This window comes from Bos indicus, chromosome 12, assembly GCF_029378745.1.
Source record: "Bos indicus isolate NIAB-ARS_2022 breed Sahiwal x Tharparkar chromosome 12, NIAB-ARS_B.indTharparkar_mat_pri_1.0, whole genome shotgun sequence".
Taxonomy (NCBI): Eukaryota; Metazoa; Chordata; class Mammalia; order Artiodactyla; family Bovidae; genus Bos; species Bos indicus.
The window spans coordinates 20,495,031-20,519,935 of NC_091771.1; the positions used below are offsets into that span (position 1 = coordinate 20,495,031).

The 24,905-nt window shown below is 46.1% G+C and overlaps 1 protein-coding gene across 1 annotated transcript in view; it reads left to right on the forward strand.

Annotated features, from left to right (window-relative positions):
* Window positions 1-1,678: 1,678 nt before the first annotated feature.
* The window catches only part of FAM124A (family with sequence similarity 124 member A), a 118,271-nt gene continuing 95,044 nt past the window's right edge, over window positions 1,679-24,905 (forward strand). The window contains exons 1-2 of the mRNA XM_070800126.1: window positions 1,679-1,972; window positions 13,324-13,355. Coding sequence (XP_070656227.1) covers window positions 1,908-1,972; window positions 13,324-13,355 — 97 coding nt within the window. The 5' untranslated portion in view covers window positions 1,679-1,907. The remainder of the gene's footprint in view (window positions 1,973-13,323; window positions 13,356-24,905) is intronic.

Consider the following 24,905-nt stretch of genomic DNA (forward strand, 5'->3'; position numbering starts at 1 on the left):
AGGGAGAGAGGAAAGAAAAATAGATTCCCCTTCTTGAAACCACTTGTCACTGCTTTGCAAATCGAGACTGGGACTGTAGCTAGCTCATGGTTTAGAAGTAATGATGGCTGCCTAGGACTAGTTCTTATCAGGACCAACACTATATATTCTTACATATGATCTCATTAAATTCACAACAAGCTACAGGGTAGATATCAACAGTCCAATCTTACAAAGAAGTAAATCAAAGCTCAAAGAGGCTAAATAACTTATCTCAAAAAAGAAGAAACTAGAAATGAGTGCCTTCCTGTGCCTTGGGCAGGGCTATCAGAATTAAATCCAAATAGTTTTGCTCCTTCCTGACCCCAAACTCTATCCAGCCTCACCCTAAGGGGAAGAGATCCGCTTCAATAGTGATCATTAACTCACCCCAGGGGCTGAGCAGGGTATTTTACAAACATCCATTATCTCCCTACAGCAGCAACCCCTGAATGCAGGTGCCTGCAATTGTCTTCAAGTTATTTGTAAAGGCTTTTTTTTTTTTTAACTAGCAAAAGGTAGCTCAGATGGTAAAGAATCTGTCTGCAATGCCGGAAACGCTGTTCAATCCCTGGATTGGAAAGATATCCTGGAGAAGGGAATGGCAACCCAGTATTCTTGCCTGGAGGATTCCACGGACAGAGGAGGCTGGGGGGGCTACAGTCCATGGGGTTGCAAAGAGTTGGACACGACTGAGCGACTAACACACAAAATGACATGACACTAGCTGTAAACTGGCAAGTTGGCGGTGGGAAGCCACTCAGACCTGTGCTAAAAAAGGTGATAATAAATTCAGTGCTGGCAATTCTGAGGGAACTGTGAGAAAACACCTAGATGCTCTGGAAGTAAAACAGGTTTCTCCTCGCTTCCACCGTGCGCCCTGCTGTTTCGCCGTGGGAATTGCAACGCCGCCGGGGCTCAGGAACCTCCCCGCGATCCCTAGGAATTTGGATTCCAGGACTGTGGGCCCAGGAGAGTGGCGCGGCTCACTCACACGGCTCACTAGCGAGGCACTCGTTTCTACTTTCTTTTTTTTTTTTTTTACCAATAATTATAGATTTAAAAAACAGTATTTACATATTTGTTTTTAAACCAGAATGAATAGAATCATAGACTTTTAGAGCCCCCAAATTATGATTCAGATAGCCTAGGAGTGTATCTGAGTCTGGACAAGTTATTTAACCTCTTTGAGCTTTGATATACTTATCTGTAAGATTGGACTGTTGATATCTACCCTACAGCTTGTTGTGAATTTAATGAGATTACATGTAAGAATATGTAGCACTGGTCTTGATAAGCGGTCACAAAGCACAGACAGGAACACGCGCCGCCCAAACACCCAGAAGTGTACACCGACCAGTGTATTACATGCCTCACCCACCCACACAAACCACAAGTGCACGAGACCGCACAGACCTCACCCATTCGTTCACTCACACCACACACGGGCACGCAACATGCGGGCTCATGCGAGCTCGCGCACACGCTCACACCCGGTGCACACACGCTCTCGCGCGCGCACCTACGCTCGCTCACAGGCACATACTTTCTTGCGTGCGCACAGACTCCGCGCACACACGCGCGCGCGCTCACACCACGTGCACACGCCCTCTTGCGTACGCACAGACCCCCGACTCGCGTGCACACGCCCTCTGGCGCGCGCACACGCTCGCTCGGCATCGGCGAGGGGCGGAACGCGAGCAGTCCCCGGGGGCCCGGCTGGGCGCGGCCAGGAGAGGGCGCGGCGCGGGGCGGTGCCGGAGTTGTTTGCCGGAGCCCCGGCCGCCAGACTCTCCGAGGGAGCCCCGCCAGCTCGCGCCGGGCCGGGTTGAGCTGGGCCGCCCGGGTCACGCCGGCGCTCGCGAGCGGAGCGCGGCGGGGAGCGCACCATGGACCCCAAGGCGGGTGGCGGCGAGGAGGATGACTGCGTGGACTCGGGCGCCGAGACTGGAGGGTGAGCCGCACGGACCGGGCCGGGCAGTGGGCGAGGGGGGCACTCTCCGAGTTGCGCGGCGGCTCTTCCCGGCCGGGGACCTTCCTGGACCGCGCGCCGGAGCCGCTTGGGCTGGCCTTGGGCCACGGGGGCTGCTCCTGCCGCCGGGTCCCTCGGGGAAGCCGGAGGGGCTGCGGTGAGCCCATCTGGGCGGGCCTTGAGAACAGAACGGCGTGGTTCGTGGCTGCTCGGGTCAGGGCGGTCCCCTCCCTGAGGGGCAGGAAAGTGGAAGGACTCTAGGTTCAGAGTAATCCCACACCGCCGCAGCCCCACCTGCCCTCCGCTGTCACTGAGATGGTGCAGCGTGCAGTGCAAATGCAGTGTCCCCTGTATCCTCCTTAGACCAGGGACGCGCTTGCACTTGTTTCCACCTTCCGCGAGGACTTTCTTCCTGTAACTCCGGGGCCCCCTGGAGTCCGGGATGGGGGCTTGGGGATGAGAAGTAAAGAGGGTAGGACACGTGAGACCTAGAAGTCTTTCAGAAGTCGCCTAAGAGAATGGCGTTTCTCATTTTGTGCTTGATTGTACTTGGCGAGACGCCCTGTCTCCCAAACCCCTCCGCTGCCCAGCCGAAACTTCCTCGCCCCTGTGCGCACCTGTGCCAGCTGGATGCACTAGCCTTGAGCACAGGTGGTGTGAGGATAGTGCTATGATCTAGCCCTGTTTATTATTATTATTATTTTTAATATCCTCTTCGCTTCAGCTGACTCAATTAGCCCAAACCTTTGGAGACTCATGTAATTAACCCTCTCCCACCAACACTGTTTTCCTGAGTGGGACAAAAGACTGAATGTCTTTTAGGAGACGGAGGTCACTGTAAAGGCTCCCGCCCAGCCCCTATCTCTAGAGGACTTCCCGGTGCAGAGTCAGCGCTACATCCCGGATGCGGGTACCGACCCAGAAGGAAAGGGTGTCTTTTCCTATCAGCGGTAACCCGGGGGAGGGGGTGGTGGGGAGGACCGGAGCTGCCCAGAGGACAGAAAGCCTCATTCCTGGAAGGTTGAGGGGGAGGGGAGTAATTCAGAGTAATCTCAGGATTTGCAACCCTGGGAGGACAGGAAGAGAGTCCAGGTCCAGAATGGACCCAGGGTCTGACCTGACTCTGGGAGAGTCTCGCTAGGCAGCCCCTCCTGCCTGCCCACCCCACCCTTACTTGCAGCCTCCACCGGCTCTAGCCCACATCTGGGACTTTACTGCCCCAAAGCATTTACCGTGCAGTGTGCTTTCCTTGTTACCCACACTTGTGATCACTAAGGGTCACTACAGAACCCAATTACCTTCCAGTGTTGCAACTGATTCCAAATACTGAACTCCTGTGCTTCCTCCCACATTCTGTATATGTGACATTTATCCACTTTAATCAGAGATTCTTGGCTTCCTGCCCCTCACGCCCCGCCCCCCATCTTTAGTTAGCTAGACCATGAGTAGAAGGAACAAAGCAAAATTAACCAGCTCATTTTCAGCTGGATTAAATAAAGCATAAGCTGGTCCATTGGTTTTCAATTTGCAGAACTCTCGTAAAACAGATCTTTTTTGCAAGGGCTGTCTTGAAGAAGTGCAGAGGAAACCCTGACCCAGAAGTGTAACACACTCACACTCCCAAGGAACAGCATGACAGCTGTCAGGGCTCTGGGGAGGGCTGAGCATTCTGCCACCTCTCTGCCTCTGTCATAATGTGTACATTAATAGGACAGAATTGTTTGAAGAATTCGTATTACTTCTGTAGCATTCTTAAAGCTAAAGTGGCATACATTTAAATGAAATAGTTTAGGCTATTTCTATTAATCTAGTATTTGCCACTTATATATCCTTTCTGGAGAATGCGATGGCACCCCACTCCAGTACTCTTGCCTGGAAAATCCCATGGACGGAGGAGCCTGGTAGGCTGCATTCCATGGGGTCGCTAGGAGTCAGACACGACTGAGCGACTTCACTTTCACTTTTCACTTTCATTCATTGGAGAAGGAAATGGCAACCCACTCCAGTGTTCTTGCCTGGAGAATCCCAGGGACGGGGCAGCCTGGTGGGCTGCCGTCTATGGGGTCACGCAGAGTCGGACATGACTGAAGTGACTTAGCAGCAGCAGCAGCATATATCCTTTACAGTTGAGTTTACTTATTTAAAAAACTGTCCATAGTTTCCCTGCTTTTCTGGTGCTTACCCCCTCTTTCCCTATCCAGCTTTTATATAGCTGCCTGTGGAGACTGCAGAAAACATGCAGAAAGCATTCAGCATGAGTTCGCTTCCCAGGTGGCGCTAGTGGTAAAGAACCCACCTGCCAATGCAGGAGATATAAGAGACTCGGGTTCCATCCCTGGGTCGAGAAGATCACCTAGAGGAGGGCATGGTAACCCACTCCACTGTTCTTGCCTGGAGAATCCCATGGACAGAGGAGCCTGGTGGGCTACAGTCCAGGGGGTCTCAAAGGGTTGGACATGACTGAAGAGACTTAGCACAGCATATTTTTAAAATGCAAATCTGATCATGTCTCTCTGCCTTACAAGCTTTTAGTGGTTCTGTTGTCTACAAAGTACAAAGAGTTTAGCATGGCCCACAAGCCCCAGTGTTATACTGCTGCTGCTACTGCTAAGTTGCTTCAGTCGTGTCCAACTCTGGGCGGCCCCATAGATGGCAGCCCACCAGGCTCCCCCGTCCCTGGGATTCTCCAGGCAAGAACACTGGAGTGGGTTGCCATTTCCTTCTCCAATGCATGAAAGTGAAAAGTGAAAATGAAGTCGCTCAGTCATGTCCGACTCTTAGCGACCCCATGGACTGCAGCCCACCAGGCTCCTCCATCCATGGGATTTTCCAGGCAAGAGTACTGGAGTGGGATGCCATTGCCTTCTCCACAGTACCCCCCGACCCCCATTCTCTGGCCCTTTCACTTAACAGGCCCATCTTTGCACCCTGCATCCAACCACATCAGCTGGATTTTCTCCAGTTCCCTCACCTGTGTCAAGCTGCCCTCTCTGCCTGCTGGGCCCTTCTCCACCTGGCACGCCTGTCCACCAGGTGAAACTCTACTCTTCTTTCAAGAGTCAGCTCAAGTGACACATCGTCTTAAGACAAGGAGTCTTAATTTGGGGTGCATGAATTGCTTTGAGCTGTAAGCAAAATGATGGGCTTTGTGTGGTTTTATGAGAAGACACTATTTTTCATCAGAGTCTCAGAGTAGCCCTTGATATCCTCCAAACCAAGTTTGGGCAGGGTATGAGAAGTTTCCTCTTCAACATGCTGTGTTTGAAGTATTGGGAGACATTCAAGGAAAGATAGTGAGTCAGCAGTCAGGTAATCTACCTAGAGAGGAGGACTGCGGGATGGCATTGCATTTGGGAACTGCCAGCCTGAAAATGGCAATTAAAGCCTTCAGAGAGGATTAAATCAACTAAAGGTCATAGCAAACTCGTGCCTGGCATTTACTACGTGCCAGGTACCATTCTAAGACTTGTGATGTGTGCTAAGTCACTTCAAAAGTGTCCTAGTCTTTGCGACCATATGGGCTATAGCCCGCCAGGCTTTTCTTGTCCGTGGGATTCTCCAGGGAAGAATAGTGGTGTGGGTCACCACTTCCTTCTCCAGGGGATCTTCCCAACCCAGGGATTGAACCCATGTCTCCTATGTCTCCTGCATTGCAGGTGGGTTCTTTACCACTAGGGCCACCTGGGAAGTTTCATTGTTGTTGTTCAGTCGCCCACAGTCACCCAGTTATGTTCAACTCTTTGTGACCCCATGGACTGCAGCACGCCAGGCCTCCTTGTCCCTCACCATCTCTCGGAGTTTGCCCAAGTTCATGTCCATTGCATTGGTGATGCCATCCAGCCCTCTCATCCTCTGGTACCCTCTTCTCCTTCTGCCCTCAATCTTTCCCAACATCCATATTTCATTAACTCAGTTAATCCTTCAACAGCTCTGGGAAGCAAGTGCTGCTACTGCTGCTGCCAAGTCACTTCAGTCGTGTCCGACTCTGTGCGACCCCATAGACGGCAGCCCACCAGGCTTCCCTGTCCCTGGGATTCTCCAGGCAAGAACACTGGAGTGGGTTGCCATTTCCTTCTCCAGTGCAGGAAAGTGAAAAGTGAAAGTGAAGTCACTCAGTTGTGTCTGACCCTTAGCGACCTCATGGACTGCAGCCCACCAGGCTCCTCCGTCCATGGGATTTTCCAGGCAAGAGTACTGGAGTGGGGTGCCATTGCCTTCTCCGGAAGCAAGTGCTATTGAAGGCCAGCCTTGCAAAACTACAGTATTTAAATGTCAGGTAAAGGAGGAGAGAAAAAGGATTCATAGAGTGAAAAAAAGAAGGGCGTACCCTGGAAGCCAGGGGGGAAAAAAGGAAAGAGATAAGCTATGCTACTGAGAAATGAATCAGGAGGAAGGTGAAGTGTCTTCTTTTTTTTTTTTTTTTTTGCATTTTTGGCTGTGCTGGGTCGTCATTGCTCCACGTGGGTTTTTCTGGCTGCCACGAGCCGGGGGCTGTTCTTTAGTTATGCTGTGCGGGCTTCTCACTGTGGTGGTTCTCTTGTTGTGGAGCACAGGCTCCTGGGCTCAGGCTTCAGTAGTTGCAGCCCGTGAGCTTAGTTGCTCTGCCCCATGTGGAATCTTCCCGGACCTGGGATCGAACCCGTGTCCCCTGCATTGGCAGACGGATTCTTAACCACTGGACCATGAGAGAGGTCTGGAAGTGTCTTCTTTGTAAACGGAGATGAAGAGAAGGTGGAGTAGTAGTTGATGGAGGGTGGTGTGCAAAAGCCAGGTCGGCATGAGGGGAGAGGAGGTGACTGGGAATGGGAGGGGTGAGGAGAGGCAGTAGCTGGGAGTGGGGAATGGGATGAAGGAAGGAGTCTTCAATATAAGCAATAATCGGGCGGTAAATGCTCACAGAAAGGATTCTGTGAATGAGAAAGGCTAACTGTATAGGAGAAAGATGTATATCTGTAATGTCAGCTTTCTAAAAAGGTGGGGGCAGATGGACCTTGGACCAGCTGGACAGATTGGCCTTGGAAAGAGGGGGACATCCCTGTTGCAGTCAGTGGGAGAGAAGGGAACATGGGTTTCCACTGAGTCCAGATGCAGCCCCCAGGAGAATGGAGACCTGCTGTGGTTGCTCAGGCAAAGATGAGCGAGAAGCCAGGTGAGATTAGTGATTACATTGGAAGGAGCCAGTTTGTCTCTCCTGCAGCAGGGTTCACCTGCCTAGGGGCAGGCAGAGAGAGACAGTGGGTAGCTGGGATCATCAAGGTTGGTGGGGGGACTCTTGCTAGGCAGGTGTGAGCAGAACAGAGGAGCAAGGCATTCTGGGGCTATTGCTTGAGCCGATGACTGATCCTTTCAGCAGCGCATCTGAAATGCCTCTAAGAACCTCTCTGGGTTCCACTGCCAGGGCGTGGACTGTGCTCATCCCCTTGAAAGTCAAAAGAGCCAGTCAGCTGCGGTTTAAATGCTGGCTCCTCCACTTAGGAATTGTGGAACCTTGAGCCAGTTGCTTAACCTCTCTCTGCCCTCAGCTTTCCCTTCTGTAAACTGTGGGTGACAATAATAGTGCCCTCCTCATAGGGTGGTTGTGAGGATTGAACGAGTCTATACACTTAAATTCCATGGACAGCGGAGCCTGGCGGGCTACAGTCTGTGGGGTTGCAAAGAATCAGATACGACTGAGCAACTAACATGATACACTTAAAGACCCTAGAATGGTGCCTGGCATAAGTAAACCCCCAGTATGAAAAATACTCCAAATGGTAAACTTGAGGATTAAAAAAAAAAAAACATATATATATAGGCTGCACTGGGTCTTCACTGCTATGTCCAGGTTTCTCTAGTTGCTGCCGGCCTAGTTGTGGTGCTCAGGTTTCTCATTGCAGTGGCTTCTCTCATTGCGTAGCACAGGCTCTAAGGTGCGTGGACTTCAGTAGCTGCAGTACTCAGGCTCAGTAGTTGTGGCCCTCCGGGCATGTGGAATCTTCCAGGACCAGGCATCGAACCGGTGTCCCTGGTATTGCAAGGCTGATTCTTAACCACTGGACCATGAGGGAAGCCCCTTAGAGTTTTTTTTTTTTAATGCTGTTTTTTTTTTTTTTTAAGTTTATTTTATTTACTTTTCTTGTTGGCTGTGCTGGGTCTTCATTGTTTTTGCACAGGCTTTCTCTAGTTGCAGCAAGTGGGGGTTACTGTTCCTTGCAGTGCGTGGGCTTCTCATTGTGATGGCTTCTCCTGTTGCACAGGCTCTAGGGCCAGCAGGCTTCAGTAGTTCCAGTGCTCAGACTCTGGGGCACAGACTCAGTAGTTGTGGCACACGTGCGTAGTTGCTCCATGGCATGTGGAATCTTCGTGGACCAGGGATCAAACCTGTGTCCGCTGCGTTGGCAGGCAGATTCTTATCCACTGTGCCACCAAGGAAGTCCTTAGAGTTGTATATGATAAAAAGGTACATCTCCAGGTACACTCAAAACCATATGTTCTGTGTCCTCATCACAGTAGAGGCTCTGATGCTTTTAAATGCCTTACAAATTTGGTCATTGTTCAGAACATCTGAAAGGCTATGTCACATGCCTCGATATAATGATTATTTTTCTTTTAAAGATGAGGAAATGAAGGTTTAGGGGGTACATGACTAGTTAGTGGGTTAGTTTGAAGCCCAGGTCTCCAGCACACTTTCCACCTGGTAAAGCTGTCTTTCAAGGAGCAGCTGGTCTGTAATTCTTATTTTCTGTTCAAACACTTTCTTTTGCTTGGAATGCTATCAGTACCTTTGCAGTCTGACCCCTCAACATGGGCTAAGACTAAAAGCAAACTAGCATTCTGGGGTAATTGATGTCGTTTTGAAACTTGCATTCTCTAGATCCACTTGAAAACCTGCTTTGTGCTTCCGTGTACCTTCTGTTAGAAAAAGATTGGCAAGTCGGCTACTGACTGTAGTCCACTATCATAAGAAACAGAATCTCTTGAACAGAGAGACAAGCAGAGTTTTGTAAACCAAAACAAAAGACTAAGCTGAATGTTTTCCAATGGGTGTTTCTTTAGTGCTGTTTCCCAGATTTGGCCTTTAAGCCACTCTTTGAAATATAACAATAGCTGATGGGTTATTTTCATTCAGAAGTTTGACCTGGCATTAATGGCAGTAATGTCAGCTGTCACTGAGCTTCTGAAAACATAGGGTCATATTATGTCCTTTATCTTCAGGTGACCTCCAACAGATGCATCACTGTGATTTCAGAGATAACCAACAATTCACAGGTCTAGCATGTATAAACCGGTGGATGGGAAAAAATAGGTAGAGCAGATTTTTAAACGAGACGTTTAAAGAATGGTAGATGGGGAAATCTTGCATAGAAGAAAACACGATCTATTAGATACTCTATTATCTTTGTGTTCAAGGTGGAGCTTGATAGCTCTAAATTACTTTGGCATCTAATTCAGTTGACTGAGAGTTCACAGATGAGGTCCATGGGGCATTGAGCTGATGTTTACCAAAATGTCAAGATCAATTTCACTGAAATGTCCTGATCAATTCTTACCCCAAGATTTCCCTGGAAAAGAGAATTTAGGAAGGTATCTATTTTAAATGAATATAAAAATTGGCCAGTAGGCTGTTAACAGTGCTAAACTATCTTAAGTGCCGACCTCTTTCTATTTAACCCCTCTATGTATAATTGTTGGAGAAGGCAATGGCACCCCACTCCAGTACTCTTGCTTGGAAAATCCCATGGACGGAGGAGCCTGTTAGGCTGCAGTCCATGGGGTCGCTAAGAGTCGGACACGACTGAGCGACTTCACTTTCACTTTTCACTTTCATGCATTGGAGAAGGAAATTGCAGCCCACTCCAGTGTTCTTGCCTGGAGAATCCCAGGGATGGGGAAGCCTGGTGGGCTGCTGTCTATGGGGTCGCACAGAGTCGGAAACGACTGAAGTGACTTAGCACAGCATAGCATGTATAATTGTGATTAAAGTCCAGTCAAGGGACCACATATCACTTTCTGTTTAGTATTACATTACTAAATAAATGTAATGTTTGAAAATGTGTCTACTATATGTTCCAGGCACGTGAATATATATAATCTTTGTATTATCCTGCTTATCTGTATCATGTGTCCATAAATTTTTCTTCCTAAAATTTGTGGATTCACCTGGCATACTTCATTCTGGGAGAGCTGAATATCTTATGCAGAGCCACCTAGATAAATTCTTATAAATTCTTCTCACATCTTAGGATGTGAGACCAATGAATAAGATCCCCAAGACAGGTACCCTATACTTGCTTCCTCTCATCTAAAGAACCTGCGAGTACACACCCCTCGGAGAACCAGAGTCAGTATCCAAAATTGTTTGACCATATTTATGCACAAAATTGTTTCAAGCTTTACTGTTTGTCTTCCACTGTCCATATTTCTAGTAAATAACCTTCCAGGGTTATTTGGAATGTCTTTTAAGAACTACAAAAGTCTTCATACCTCAACTCAGTTCCTATTCCCCATCCTGATAATTTTTCTAAGGAAGTTAAATATATTGATAAATATCTCATCTCCGTGTACTTTGCAAAAGTGAACAATCAGGAACAGCCATATAGCCCACAAAAGGGACATGGTTGACTAAATTATAGAATTTCACTGTGTCTATATAATTACAGGAGCTATGTGGCAGCATTTTATGATAGAGTTAGTGAAAAGAGTAGTTTAAAATTGTATCTCTGTCATTATAGCAACTGGGTACAAATGACATCACCAGGACCAGAGGCTGGAAAGCAATGTGAGGTTGTAAGTGACTTTTCTTTCTGTTTGATTTCTGTTTTGATGGTGGACAGGGGTAGAAATTGGAGTGACGGATGAGACTGCAGAGCTGAGCAGAGGCCATCAGTCATAGAAAGAGGGGTTTATGTCCAGCTTGAACTTCTTCAGATTTGTGCTTTGCAAAGATTGGCTGCTGTATGAGGGAGGAATTTGAGCAGGGCAAGAGTGACAGAAGACTGACCGTTTGGCATGCCTGACCTGGGCGGTGCTTTTCATCACAAGAAGTATGGAGAGATTCAAGGCACAGGCATCCATTTTGCTAGCACCTGCCCTAAAATACCCCCTCTGCACTTTAAGATTCTTGGAAAATGTTTCAAATGTAAATTTTATTCTACATACGTATCCATCCATATGTAAATCTTTTAAAATGTATGCATGTGTGAAACCCATATGCTTCGAGAGCATTTGGAAAACCCTAGCCGAAATTACTGACAAAATTTTAATGGTAAAAATCAATACGATTGCACATTCTTATAGAATGTTCTGTTGGGCTTGTCATGCACTATCTTTGAAGCCTGGCCATAAGATGATCACATTGTCATGGAATTGTCTTGCTATTGCATCTACCAAGTGGATGCTGGTTGAGTATTCATTGCATTTATATATAGTCACATTTCTAAATATCGTCCTAAAGTTTATTTATGTCCTGCCTGGTTCCAGAAGGAATTTAATGCACTGACTTACAAATCCTGCATTTCATAATGTTCCTGATCCCTGACTCTCCTTTCTCTCCTTCTCTCCCTGTTCCTTGAGCTAGCGTGTGTCTCTGGGCTCTGCTCGCCATTCTCCCTTCTAACTCCGTCCTTGCCACCACCCTAGTTCAACCTTGATCATATCATTCCTCACTTCCTGGTCGCCTTACAAATATTATCACCTTAGTTTCCAAGTCTGTGGTATGAAACTTGGATGAGACTCCAGTGGATGCAGCTTGTAATCTCTCGAGGCATATGCAAGTGTTAGTAGTTGTTATTCTTCCCAGTTTTAAAATCCAGTGATTCTGTGACAATTAAAGTATGAGTTGGCCAAAGAACTCGTTCGAGTTTTTCCATGATAGCGTTCTGAAAAAACCCGAACAAATGTTTTGGCCAACCCGGTTTCATTTAGGCTTCCCAGGTGGTGCTAGGGGTAAAGAACCTGCCTGCCAAAGCAGGAAACATGAGAGACATGAGTTTGATTCCTGGGTCGGGAAGATCCCCTGGAGAAGGGCATGGCAACCCACTCCAGTATTCTTGCCTGGAGAATCCCATGGACAAAGGAGCCTGGTGGGCTACAGTCCATAGGGTCACAAAGAGTTGGCCACAACTGAGCACGCAGTATTTCATTTAAAAAGAGAAAATCACTCACTGTCTTGCTTTCATTGTGTCCCTCTGTGTGTAAGTCAGCACATCATTTTGTGTGAGCGATAGAGGTTGTTTTAACTAGTGTGAGAGAGTGCTTTTTATGATCTTAAAAATTTTTTTTGTATATGCCTTTTTAATGTGGTAAGAAACTCAATGGAATAAAAGATGATTCAAGAAAGCCCACATGAGGCTTAGTAAATACAGGGAGTGTGTACCTATAAAATTAAACATAATTAACTAGTCTATTTGCATAACTATGTCCCCTAACTACCACCTTGGCAGAATAAACCCCTCCGTGCCTGAGAGATTAGTTGCCTACTGAGAATGACTTGGGGACCCTGCAGGGAGAAAACCAATAGCTTCTATACCACGGAAGTTGCCAGAGAGGGACGGCTTAAGAGCCACACAAATAGAGCAGAAACTTAGTAGAGATTAAGCAGGCAAGTTCTTGGCTAGATTCCCATTCTCACAGAGGCCTAATGCCAGCAGCTGATTTTCTGTGTAGAAACTGATGGGTTATTTCACCCTGGCCCTAACCCTGCCTTTGCTGATCATAGCCCACATCCTGTTACTCTAGTATCAGCAGGATTTCTTCCCGGATGGAACTGAAATCAACCACCATTGTGCCTGAGTGTTTCCTGATAGTCAGCCAGACCTTGAGCATAGGGGCCGTCCCAGCCAGGGTCCCCTCTCACTCACCAGGAGTCCACTTCACCTCTGCTTACATCAGCAAAGAAACATTTTCCCAAGGGGTGGAACTGACCTTTGAAGGGTTTAACCTTTTGCAGGTTTAACCTTGGGGTGGGGAGTGGGTTGCGGTGTGGTGCGGGAGGTTGTGAACCCTTTCTAGAACCTGTTGAAAACACTGAGCCTTCTCCCCAGACAAATAAGCTTCCATTCAAAACTTTGTCAGTAAATTTAGATGGTTCCCCAGACCAGTCTCCCATGTGGGAGACTCACAGAGCCCATATGAGGGACCCTGGGTTTCTAGAATGTCTTTATAGTTGTGCTTTCAAATTCAGACATAACTTGATTCTGTGCAAAACAGTCCACAGCATGACACTTTTTAATTTGTGGCATTTCTTTACCAGTTACATGCTACTACTGACTGTTTTAAGATTCTAGCTTGAAGCGATCACTTGGATAGAGAAAAATAACGTCTAATCCTGCTAATACTGAGGTTTTGTGTTTCAGGTCCGACTACAGCCACGTGTCCTCCACCAGCAGTAAGTATGGCTTAAATGTCCTTCCTGTTTGTCTTGAGTACCCTGGGTGGGGTGGGCAGTCAGTCCCAATTCTGTATGTAGAGAAGGCTATCCACACTTTAATAGTAAGAATCACAGAAGGTTTACCAAAGAACGTGACACAGGATCCTGTAAATCTGGGAAGTAGACTTTGATTGTACCTTGACTTTAGGGCCAGGCATGCCACTATTTTCCCTATGGAAGTTCAGCCTGGAGGAACTAGTCCAGGCTTTATTTACCTGCATGCTTGGAAAATACCTTCTCTGGTAAAGCTGAGGTCATTCATTCATTCAACAAACGTGTCAAATACCTACTGTCTGGAGCTCACATCTCAGAGTGCTCTCCTTGGATCTATGAGGTGGCCCCAACTCCTCTGCTGGGCAAACTTCCTCCCATGTATGTCTGTACCTCCAGGCAGATGTCATAGGTGACTATTACATATGGTAAAAGCCAAACAAAAAAAAAGAGGAGTATGTTTATAAGCATACTCTGAGCATAAAAAAGGTGCCTGTATTAAATATTGTTAATAACTTACAAATCTATTTATGGGAAATTAGGCCCTACATCTTGGAGCAATGTGCAAAGATGAAGATCACTACAAAGCCATTCAGATTAATGAAACACTTATCTTATAAACAAAATAACAGAAAAATTGTCTTACAGTAAAAGCCCTGATTTTTTTTTTTTAATTTGAATCAGTAAACCCTGAATTGTTCTGTCCTAACTCACTGTTAAGCTCTCAATTCTAAATAGTTCCCAAATGGAAAGATACTTAATTGGATTATTCTATTTATTGATGTTCTTGCTTAGTTTTTTCCCTTGCAATAAGAGACTGTGTGGAAAGCTGTATGTCTGGGATGGTAATTTAGTGTCAAATTATATTTAGTTATTCGTATAACCTCAGTGAGCAATTTCTGATCATTTCAGCCAACTGGAGACCCAGCATTGCCCCTTAGTTATTAAGAACCATTAGTAATAATGAGATTAATCCTCTAGTGATCCGCATTCCCTCCCTGAAGCTTCTGCATTCCGAAAACCAGAGAACATGCTTTCTCTCTCTGCCACCATTTTCTGTTTTACCCAGAGGCTACATTTCTTTAAGAATGATTTTTCTGAAATACTTGCCCGAAACCTTTGTTCAATCTGTAGCTCTCAAATCAGTCCTCTGGGTCACCACAAACCACCTCTCTTGTCAGTGAAACTGGTCATTTGGTTTGGGATGTTTTTCTCTCCGTTATTTTAATTGCGATCTCTGAGCTGGAATTTTTCTTGGTGCATTTGGGATCAATAACCTTTTATTGTTGTTCCTTTTCTCTTTAAATACCTGGCGATTCCTGCCTCATTCTTCAGTGTTGGGGCCTCTTGGTGAGTGAGGGTGTATACATGCATTTTGCACTTCAGTTAGGACATGTATTTGACTACTAGTAATAGAGAAAAATAATGACTTAAGTGTGGTTTTCTTTTCCTCTGCTGTGCATCAGTTGCTAAGTCATGTTTGACCCTTTGTGACCCCATGGACTGCAGCACGCCAAGCTTCCCTGCCCTTCACTATCTCCTGGAGTTTGCTGAAATTCATGTCCATTGAGTCAGTGATGCCATCCAAGCATCTAATCCTCTGTCGCCCCCTTTTCCTCCTGCCCTCAATCTTTCCCAGTATCAGGGTCTTTTCCAATAAGTTGGCTGTTCACATCAGGTAGCCAAAGTATTGGAAATTCAGCTTCAGCATCAGTCCTTCTAAAGAATATTCAGGATTGATTTCCTTTAGAATTGACTGGATTGATCTCCTCCAAGCTACTCTCAAGAGTCTTCTCCAGCACCACAATTTGAAAGCATCAGTTCTTTGGACCTTCTTTATGGTCCAACTCATATATTCATACATGACTATTGGAAAACCACAGCTTTGACTAATGGACCTTTGTCAGCAAAGTGTTTTCCTCTAATTAAGAAAAAAGTCTGGAGGAAGCAATGCAGGTCTGTTACGCAGTCCTTGGATTTTGGCTTCCATCCTCAGAGTTGCCTCAGAGTTACAAAATAGCTGCCTCTGCCACAGCCATCACATCATTGTTCTGGGCAGCAAGAAGAGGTGAGGGGATACTGGTGGGCCTCTGGATGTCTTTGTCCTGTATGTTGCCTGAACTGCCTTTCCTCCCAGCTAGGATCATTATCATTCCTCACAAACGATAATCAGAGGACTAAGCAGAAAGAAGGTTAATAATTTTCCTCTTCCTCCTGAATGGCAGAGTTGCAGGGTCACCCCCCCTCTCACAGCCAACTTGGTGGCAGCATCCTCTGTGTGACCCAGAGGGCTCACCAGTCAGTCCCAGTTCCCATATGTTGGTCGTGGAAGCACCTCCTGCCCGTCGGTCATTCTGCTGCTGTTGGTCAGCCTCTGTCCACTGGATGACTTGTTTCTGAATGATTCCTGATTCCTGATCAGGGTTTGAACACTGGTACTAACTGGTCACTTTTAGGAAATGGACTTACCTGTGTCTGCAGGTGGTTCTTAACCGAATACCACATGATGTGCCTTTAACTGTTTGATCCTGAGTTCACAGAAGTGTAGATGCTTCCTTGGGATGAGCTGGGGTTGGAGTGTGTCTGTCCAGGGTTGGGTTTTGTCATTACTGGGGTGGTCGGGAGAGCTTCCTCCAAGAATACCACTCTGTTTGGCCACCAATTTTCTTCTTAGAATGCAGAGGCTGCTTCCTCATGCTGCCGGCCCTGATGGCGGTAGAAGAAAGGTCAGCCCCAAGAGAAAGGACCAAAGCGGTGATGTGGGGTCCAGGTGTCCTAGTCCTGGTTCTGCCATGAATTAGCTGTGTGCTCTTGGGAAAGTCGTCTACCCTCTCTGAGCCTCGGTTTCCCCTTCTGTAGAATGAGGCGGTTGGACTGAATGGCCCCTGAGGACCTCCCCAAGAGCTCTGGGATGCTCGGATGTGACTGTCTTAGAAACTCCACTAAAGAGAGAGAAGAAGGGAGGGAGGAAAGACAGTGTAAAGACTCAAGGACTGTACCTTTTTTCTTTGTCCTGGAATAAGAGTCCAGAGGGTGGGCATCCTCTCTGGTGGATGGTATCACTAACCCTGAAGTGAGGGCTGTTCAGGTCAGTTTGAGCTTCCGTGAGCTTCCTCTAAGTCAGCTTCCTCTCAGTCAGTAGAGACATTGTGGTGAGGGGCAGTTGCTTCTTTTTATCCCCCTCCCCTCAAATAAGTGGATAGGGGAGGGGAGAAGGAGGGTACATATTACTGGTCATCTTCCTTTTTTTTATCTTTTTAAAAATGTCATTGAAATATAGTTGATTTATAGTGTTGTGTTAATTTCTGCTGTACAATAAAGCGATTCAGATACATACATATATACATTATTCTTTTTTAATATTCTTTTCCATTATGGTTTGTCACAGAACATTGAATATAGTTCCCTGTGCTATAGAGTTGTTGTTGTTTAGCCGCTAAGTCATGTCTGACAATTTGTGACCCCATGGACTATAGTCCGCCAGGCTCCTCTGTCCACGGGGTTCTCCTGGCAAGAATACTGGAGTGGGTTGCCATTCCCTTCTCCACACTGGGCGTCTTGTTTTTCCGCCACATCCGGGATTAAAGGATTGCATTTCCATTGACTGTGTCCAGTCTCACTTTCAACTCAGGAGAGTGGCTCAGAGGCTTCTTCAGTGCATGTTTTGGTTTTGTGTAGATGAATTTTCTCATTGCAACTGGTCCATTTGCCCTTTTTAGATTGATGGCCAAAAAGGCTTTTCATTTGTTTCTGCAAAAACTGTACACACGCTGAGCATTCAGGAGATCTCAGTAAAGCATGATGCTTCCTTAGGAAGTTGACTTTAATTTACACTCTCAGAATTTGGGGCCTCCCTGGTGACTCAGAAGGTAAAGAATCTCCTTGCAACGCAGGGAACGTGGGTTGGGAAGATCTCCTGGAGACGGGAATGCAACCCACTCCAGTATTCTTGCCTGGAGAATCCCGTGGACAGAGGACCCTGGCAGGCTACAGTCCATGGGGTCGCAGAGTTGCACACGTCCGAGCAACTAACACTTTCACTTTCTCAGAATTTTAGGTTGTTTTTTTCCAGCAGCCTGGCTAGAAGATCATCAAGCCACTGTGTACAGTTTGCATTCTTAAGCGATTTAAATAAAAAGAGGAAATTTTATAAATGGGATAAAATGAAAACAAACATTATGCCAAGGGGAAAAAAAATCAACTGCACTTCCTGTGATGTGTGATTGAATATTTCCATTCCAATAAAGATTATAACCATACTTGGAGAATTCCTCTTAGAAGATGCTGGGAGTTGGAAAATGATATTTTCAGGACAGTATAACATTTCTTGGGGACTTCTAGCCACAGGATAACGCCGGTAGTCAAAGAATTCATGAGTTCTCTCTGTTTAAGACTCTTCTCCAAAACCCTTCTCTCTTTGGCCTCCTAATTGTGCCTAAGTCTGTTTTTTCTCGAAACTCAAGTCGAGTCATTAACTCCTCACCTGGCTCTTATCAACTGACAGCAGGAATGCCTGGCAGGTTTGTGCTCTTTCAGACTTTTCAAAACACACATGGCAAAAGAACAGTTGAAGTGATCAAGAAGGTGCTTGGCAGTGCCCTGAGGAATCCTCTGTGTCTGAAATTATGGAGAAATGGCCTTGAGCAGTGCGTTCTGCTCATCTGAGCCCAGGAGCATGTAGTAAGCTGTGCAAAAAAAGGCACCTGTATGGGTGGGCAGGAGTCACTGCATCTGTTTTCACCCGTTTCTCCCCCATCTTCCCTGGCCCATGCCTATGCCTCACATTCCTGCCCGCCAGTTTCTCTCCTAGCTTTCTGTCCCTTGCCTCCTGCCCTGCCCTTCTAGTGAGTCAGGTAGCTTCCCTGTTTCCCACCCACTCTCTCCCTGATGGTCCCGAGCTGCCACAAGCTGTAGGTCCAGTGGACTTCTGTCCCCTCAGTTTTCCTGGGGCCACCGTATCTGTGATTGGCCCTTGAGGGCAGCCTCAAAGAGGCCCAGCTGCTGCTGTGGGCCCCTGGACACATTCTCATCTCAAGGAAAAATGGTCGGTAGATTGCAGGTGTTTGTTTGTTTGGGGTTTTGTTTTGATAGGTAGGAAGTGAATTTAGAGAGAAATGCACTCCACAAACAGAGTATGGGCCATCTCAGAAGGCAAGAGAGACCTCAAACTATGGTGTGGTTAGCTTTTATGTTGTGGTTTAATCTCTAAGTTGTGTCTTACTCTTGTGACCCCAGGGACTGTAGCCCACCAGGCTCTTCTGTCCATGAGATTTCCAGGCAAGAATACTGGAGTGGGTTTCCATGTCCTTCTCCAAGGGATCTTACAGACCCAGGGATCAAACCTGGGTCTCCTATGCTGCAGGCAGTCTCCTGCATTATATTTGAATTCTTTACCAGCTGAGCTACCAGAGAAGCCCCTAAGCTATTATGGGCTGGGCAGTTTTCATAGGCTAATGAGTGGGGCAGATTATTCTAACTATTTGGGAGAAGGGGTGGGATTTCTAGGAATTGGCCCACTGCCCACTTTTTGGTCTTTGATGGTCAGCCTTGAAACTGTCATGGTGCCGGAGTGTGTCACTTAGCTTGCTGGTATGTTACAATGAGCATTTACTGAGGCTCAAGGCCTAGTGGAAGTCAACTTGTCCGCCATCTTGGACCCATTTGTTCTAATCAGTTTATGTCATGTCCTCGAGCTCTGTCATTCTGTCGAAGGCTGTGCCCTGCCCCCGCAGGTGCTTTTTAAATGGAAAAAGTTGGGCTATCTGGATTAAATGGCAACCCACTCCAGTATTCTTGCCTAGAGAATCCCACGGACAGAGGAGCCTGGTGGGCTACAGTCCATGCGGTCGCAAAGAGTCGGACACGACTGAACGACTTCACTTTCACTGTCTTTCACTTCACTTGGTTAATTGCAAGGCACTGGCACCCCATTCCAGTACTTTTGCCTAGAAAATCCCATGGACGGAGGAGCCTGGTAGGCTGCAGTCCATGGGGTTGTGAAGAGTTGGACACGACTGAGCGACTTCCATTTCACTTTCCACTTTCATGCATTGGAGAAGAAAATGGCAACCCACTCCAGTGTTCTTGCCTGGAGAATCCCAGGGATGGGGAAGCATGGTGGGCTGCCGTCTATGGGGTCGCACAGAGTTGGTCACGACTGAAGCGACTTAGCAGCAGCAGCAGTAGCTGGTCGAGAGCCACCTTGGGGCTTGTCAAGTCTGCCTCGCTGTTCTGATGGGAGGACATCCCATCCCTTCCCAAGGCTCCCTTTGTTCACAGGCGCATCTTTCTAAATGCTGTCTTTTTCTTTTCATTTCTCAGTGGTGTCATCATTTCCATACTATTTCAGGATACAGAAGCATAATACGTTTAGATTTTTGTCTCTGGCTACATCTGTGCCTCCCCTCAGCATGGGGGGGAAGTTAAGCCCATTGTGATATAATTAATGAAAGAATGTAAGGAGCTGTTAAAGCAGCAGCACCTTGAATATGTATGGTTTTGTCCTGTAGGACTCACCAATGGTGAGGAATATTTGTGTATATGATCTGTGTCCCTATATCCAGAGCTAAATTCAGACTTGGGATATGAAATATTCATTATTTTCTTTCTGTTTTTATTAGAAGAGAAGATAACTTATTGACAGAGTTTGCTCATTTTACAGCCAGTTTTTATCACACACATCCAGAAACAGGAAGATCAGTGTTTTGGAAGAGGTGACGGGAGTCAGTTTCACTTTGATCCATTTGTAAATGTCTTAATTTTGTTTTCTGTGTACAATACGTTCCCCATTATGATTTTTAGAACAAATCTTCCAGAACAAATCTTCCAGAATCTTATTCTTTAAGATCTAAGCAGAACTCAAACCTATGTATTAATCCTTATGAAGAACAATTTCAGCCATTGAAGTTGCTTAATTCTGTGATCAGTGTGGAATTGGCATTATACACAGGCTTGCCAAAAGACTAAAAAAATCCACCTATTCCATCCCCAGCTTCACATTCTATTGCAGTAAAAGCACCAAAAGAAAAGTTACCAATTTTCTCTAATTTAGAATATTGCCTTTCAGACAAAGTTAGTTATAGTTAAAGACGGTAATACGGTCTTTAAAAACCAACCTGACCAGTATCTTAAGTATCTCAGTTCACATGCATCACTACTTTCTTTCATTTTCTACTTCCTCGGATTCTAAAGGGCTTATTAATGTTAATACTAGTGACGCTGTCTGACATCCTGTTGTATATATACAGTTGATATAAATGAATGCACTGGGGACATGTGTATATATTTTCAGTGCAGGACAGTCAGGGTTTTGTGTGCCAGGAAGGCTTGAGTGTGCAACTTCCAGCAAATGAAACCCAAACAAGAACTACTTCCATTTTTATTCTGCTTGAGAACCTGTTCTGGCCTAACAGTTAGGTTCACATGCAGAGCTGCTCTCGTGGAGGTTCTGGTGAGCTACTGCACAACTGGAATGATGCCCCAGCCCTAGACAGGTTTTGTGATGTTATCACTGATGATACAGCCCTTCCTCGTCTGTGGTCATGGTCACAGAGACCAATCAGAAACCATTACGATGTTGTGCATGAAGACGGATCAGTCTGATTTTCTTGTCTAGTCTGTCCTGCCTTGTGGCTCTGCCTTCCAAAGAGTGGGATTACTGCTTTTACTCAGAAATACCTATTGCGTTCCCTAGCCTGGGGCATCTGGGCCACCCACTGCCAGCTCCTGCAGCCGTGTGGGAAAGAGCCCTCAAGACGTCCTCTCTCCTCCTGGGGATGCACTGGTCTCGCTCCAGTTAGGAACCGGCTCTTCTGCCTATGGAGAAGAGCCCTGGTGCTTGTGGCTCTTCCCAGGCCCCCCGACACTGAGGCTTTCCCTGGGGCAACTGTGGCTTCGTGTTTGAGACAGCTGCTGTGCTCCTGGGCCTTCCTCTTGGGGCTGGAGCCATTTAGCACATAGCTCGTAGGGAACACTAATACAGACACCGCAGCCCTGTGAGTGTCATTTTTGACAGGTCTGGGCCTTGCAGCCACACAGGTGGAGCTGAGCAGAGGCTGAGAGCTACAAAATGCAGCTGGTGCAACTATGTGCCCATTCCACATTTTGTCAGCTGCCCAGACAAGGTGTTCTTGGCTTGGCATAGCACCGTAAATCACCAAACAGGAAAACTTGCTACTCAGAGTGTGGTCCACAGACCCCTGCGTCAGCATCACTCTGTTAGAAATGTAGAATCCCAGGCCCCACCCCTGAACTCCTAAGCCAAGTGAGTTGTTTGTACTTATATTTTGCAGAGCACTGATCTAGCCCATCCCCCCAATAAATAAAATAAATAAATCATCCCTGATTGAGGTGGTTGATCCAAGTTTCTTACTTTCAGAGGCTAACTTTTAATGGTACACTCAAGGAAATGGGAACCCACTCTAGTACTCTTGCCTGGAAAATCCCATGGACAGAGGAGCATGGTAGGCTCCTACAATCCATGGGGTCACAAAAAGTCGGACACGACTGAGTGACTTCACTCACTCATTCACTCTGTGGGCTCTAGGATTTGTATAACTATGATATCTAGATAAAATTATCCACTTAATATTTAAGTTATTTTATCTGATCTGATCTGATGGATAATGTAAAAGAATTGTATTCCTCCTCCAAGACTAGTTTTTTTTTTTTTAATGAATGTGTTTAATTTTTTGGCTGTGCTGGGTTTTCACTGCTGCATGTGGGCTTTCTCTGGTTGTGGTGAACAGCGGCTACTCTCTGGTTGGGAGCACCAACTCTGAAGTGCAGGTTTTGGTAGTGGTGGCACACGGGCTTAGTTGCCCTGCAGCACATGGGATCTTTCCAGACTAGGGATCAAACCCATGTCCCCTGCATTGGCAGGCAGATTCTTAACTACTGGACCACCAAGGGAAGTTCTAAGAGTAGTTAACTGTAAAACATAGGACCTGTTCTTTATCAGGCTGGCTAGAGGTATTTGTTTGGGGTTCTTTTGAGAAGGAATTAGCAGCTTTATCTATATGATCATGGAATTAGCAAATGAAACCTGAGATGAATGAACCTGTTGGAGCTGAAATTGTGAGTGCACTTTGAACGTTAGTTAATTGATGGTGTGGAATCTATATATTCAGAGTCCTCTGAGTGGGAACCTGAAAAACTAGACAGTATTACTGTTTGACAGTTGATAAGAGAAAAGCAATAACCAAAGATACTCATCAGGAAATCAGAGTCTGAGTTCAGTATCCCATATGGACAACTCCTCTGGTGGTCTGTTACACGGACATCCGTTTCCAAAAAATTGTTGTGTAGTCCTCTGGCTTCAAAGATAAGTTTTAATTGTGTGATTTCAACTACATAAAGGGTGTCAATTTCTAGCCAGGATATGAAAGAAAAACAGAGGCAGGATTCTCATGATCAGATTTTCCCTGAAGGACTGAAGTGACACTTCAGGGACATCTGGTCTACCATGGTTGTCAGGATCCCACCCCCATCCCAAGGGAGGGAACAAAAGTGGATAGCTGCCAATACACATTCCCCTAGCATGCCAGGTGCTTTTCTCACCGAAAGAAGAAAACTCAGAATGCTACCATTCAGAAACAAGTCATAATTTGGTGTCTGCCTTTACAGATTTTTTCTGGGCATCTATATTCCTATATATATGTATATTATTACCAAAAGTAGTATTGGAGAGTTTTATAGTCTGATTTTCTCACTAAGCATATTGTGAACTTTCTTTATATACCAAACTTACTTCTGTAATAGTTTAACTGTACAGTATTCCATTGTATTTCTTTCTGCACCAAACTTCATTCAGTTCAGTTCAGTTGCTCAGTCATGTCTGACTCTTTGCGACCCCATGAATCGCAGCACGCCAGGCCTCCCTGTCCATCACCAACTCCCGGAGTTCACCCAGACTCATGTCCATCGAGTCCGTGATGCCATCTAGCCATCTCATCCTCTGTCATCCTCTTTTCCTCCTGCCCACAATCCCTCCCAGCATCAGGGTCTTTTCCAGTGAATCAACTCTTCCCATGAGGTGGCCAAAGTACTGGAATTTCAGCTTTAGCATCACTCCTTCCAAAGAGCACCCAGGGCTGATCTCCTTCAGAATGGACTGGTTGGATCTCCTTGCAGTCCAAGGGACTCTCAAGAGTCTTCTCCAACACCACAGTTCAAAAGCATCAATTCTTCGGCGCTCAGCCTTCTTTACAGTCCAACTCTCACATCCATACATGACCACAGGAAAAACCAGAGCCTTGACTAGACGGACCTTTGTTGGCAAAGTAATGTCTCTGCTTTTGAATATGCTATCTAGGTTGGTCATAACTTCTCTTCCAAGGAGTAAGCGTCTTTTAATTTCATGGCTGCAGTCACCATCTGTAGTGATTTTGGAGCCCAGGAAAAAAACATCTGACACTGTTTCCACTGTTTCCCCATCTATTTCCCATGAAGTGATGGGACCAGATGCCATGATCTTCGTTTTCTGAATGTTGAGCTTTAAGCCAACCTTTTCACTCTCCTCTTTCACTTTCACTGGTACCCTATTGTTGGTCCTCTTCTCTTTTTTCACTATTATAATCAGCATTGGCAGGAATATTTTTATACCACAAGTTTATGCATATCCTTCATTATTTCCTTAGGATAAATTCCTACAAGTGAAATTGTCAAATATTTACTTTTTAAAGCTTCTGATCTCTCTTGCCGGGTTATTCTCCAAAAGAACTATTTCACTGTCCTGTGGGCATGGGTTTGAGTGCCGGGGTCTAATAAAAATTGAGATTTTATGCAAAAAAACTGTATAGATGGCTACTCACACACACTACACACAGATGTACACAATAAGAATGGGCAAAACTGCTCTAAAGAGTAGATTGTAAACAGGGAGACCCAGCTTTTGGAGGCCCACAAGCTGGAGTCTGTTCTGTGGTTCTCATTAAATGTATGGTATTGATTATACACCTGCTCCAACCTCAGGCGTTATTAACAATACCCAAACACCATGAGTACGCTGCACAGGCTTCATGAAAAGCAATTTCCCTCCAGTAGCCAATTTCTATCTTTATTCAACATCAAAATTGTTGCCATTAACCTTTGAGGGGATAACAGGTTGGGAATATTCAAGGACTGGTATGTAAAAAGCCAGGTCATAGCCACTAAAGGTTATAATCAGAATTGACCAAGAAAGCAAAGAGGATCCCATTAGTCCTTTCTTTCTTCTTTGTAAACCTTCTCTTCCTCCAGATTTGTTGTGAAAGCATTAGTTGCTCAGGTATGTCCAACTCTTTGTAACTCTGTGGACTAGCCCACCAGGCTCCTCTGCCATGGGATTTTCCAGGCAAGAATACTGGAGCAGGTTGCCATTCCCTTCTCCAGGGCATCTGCTTGACCCAGGGATCGTACCTGGAACTCCTGCATTATAGGCAGATTCTTTACCGTTTGAGCCACCAGAGAAGCCCCCCCACATTTGTTAAACTTTCAAATTTTGTACAATACACTGGTTATGGAAGAGAAGAAACATTT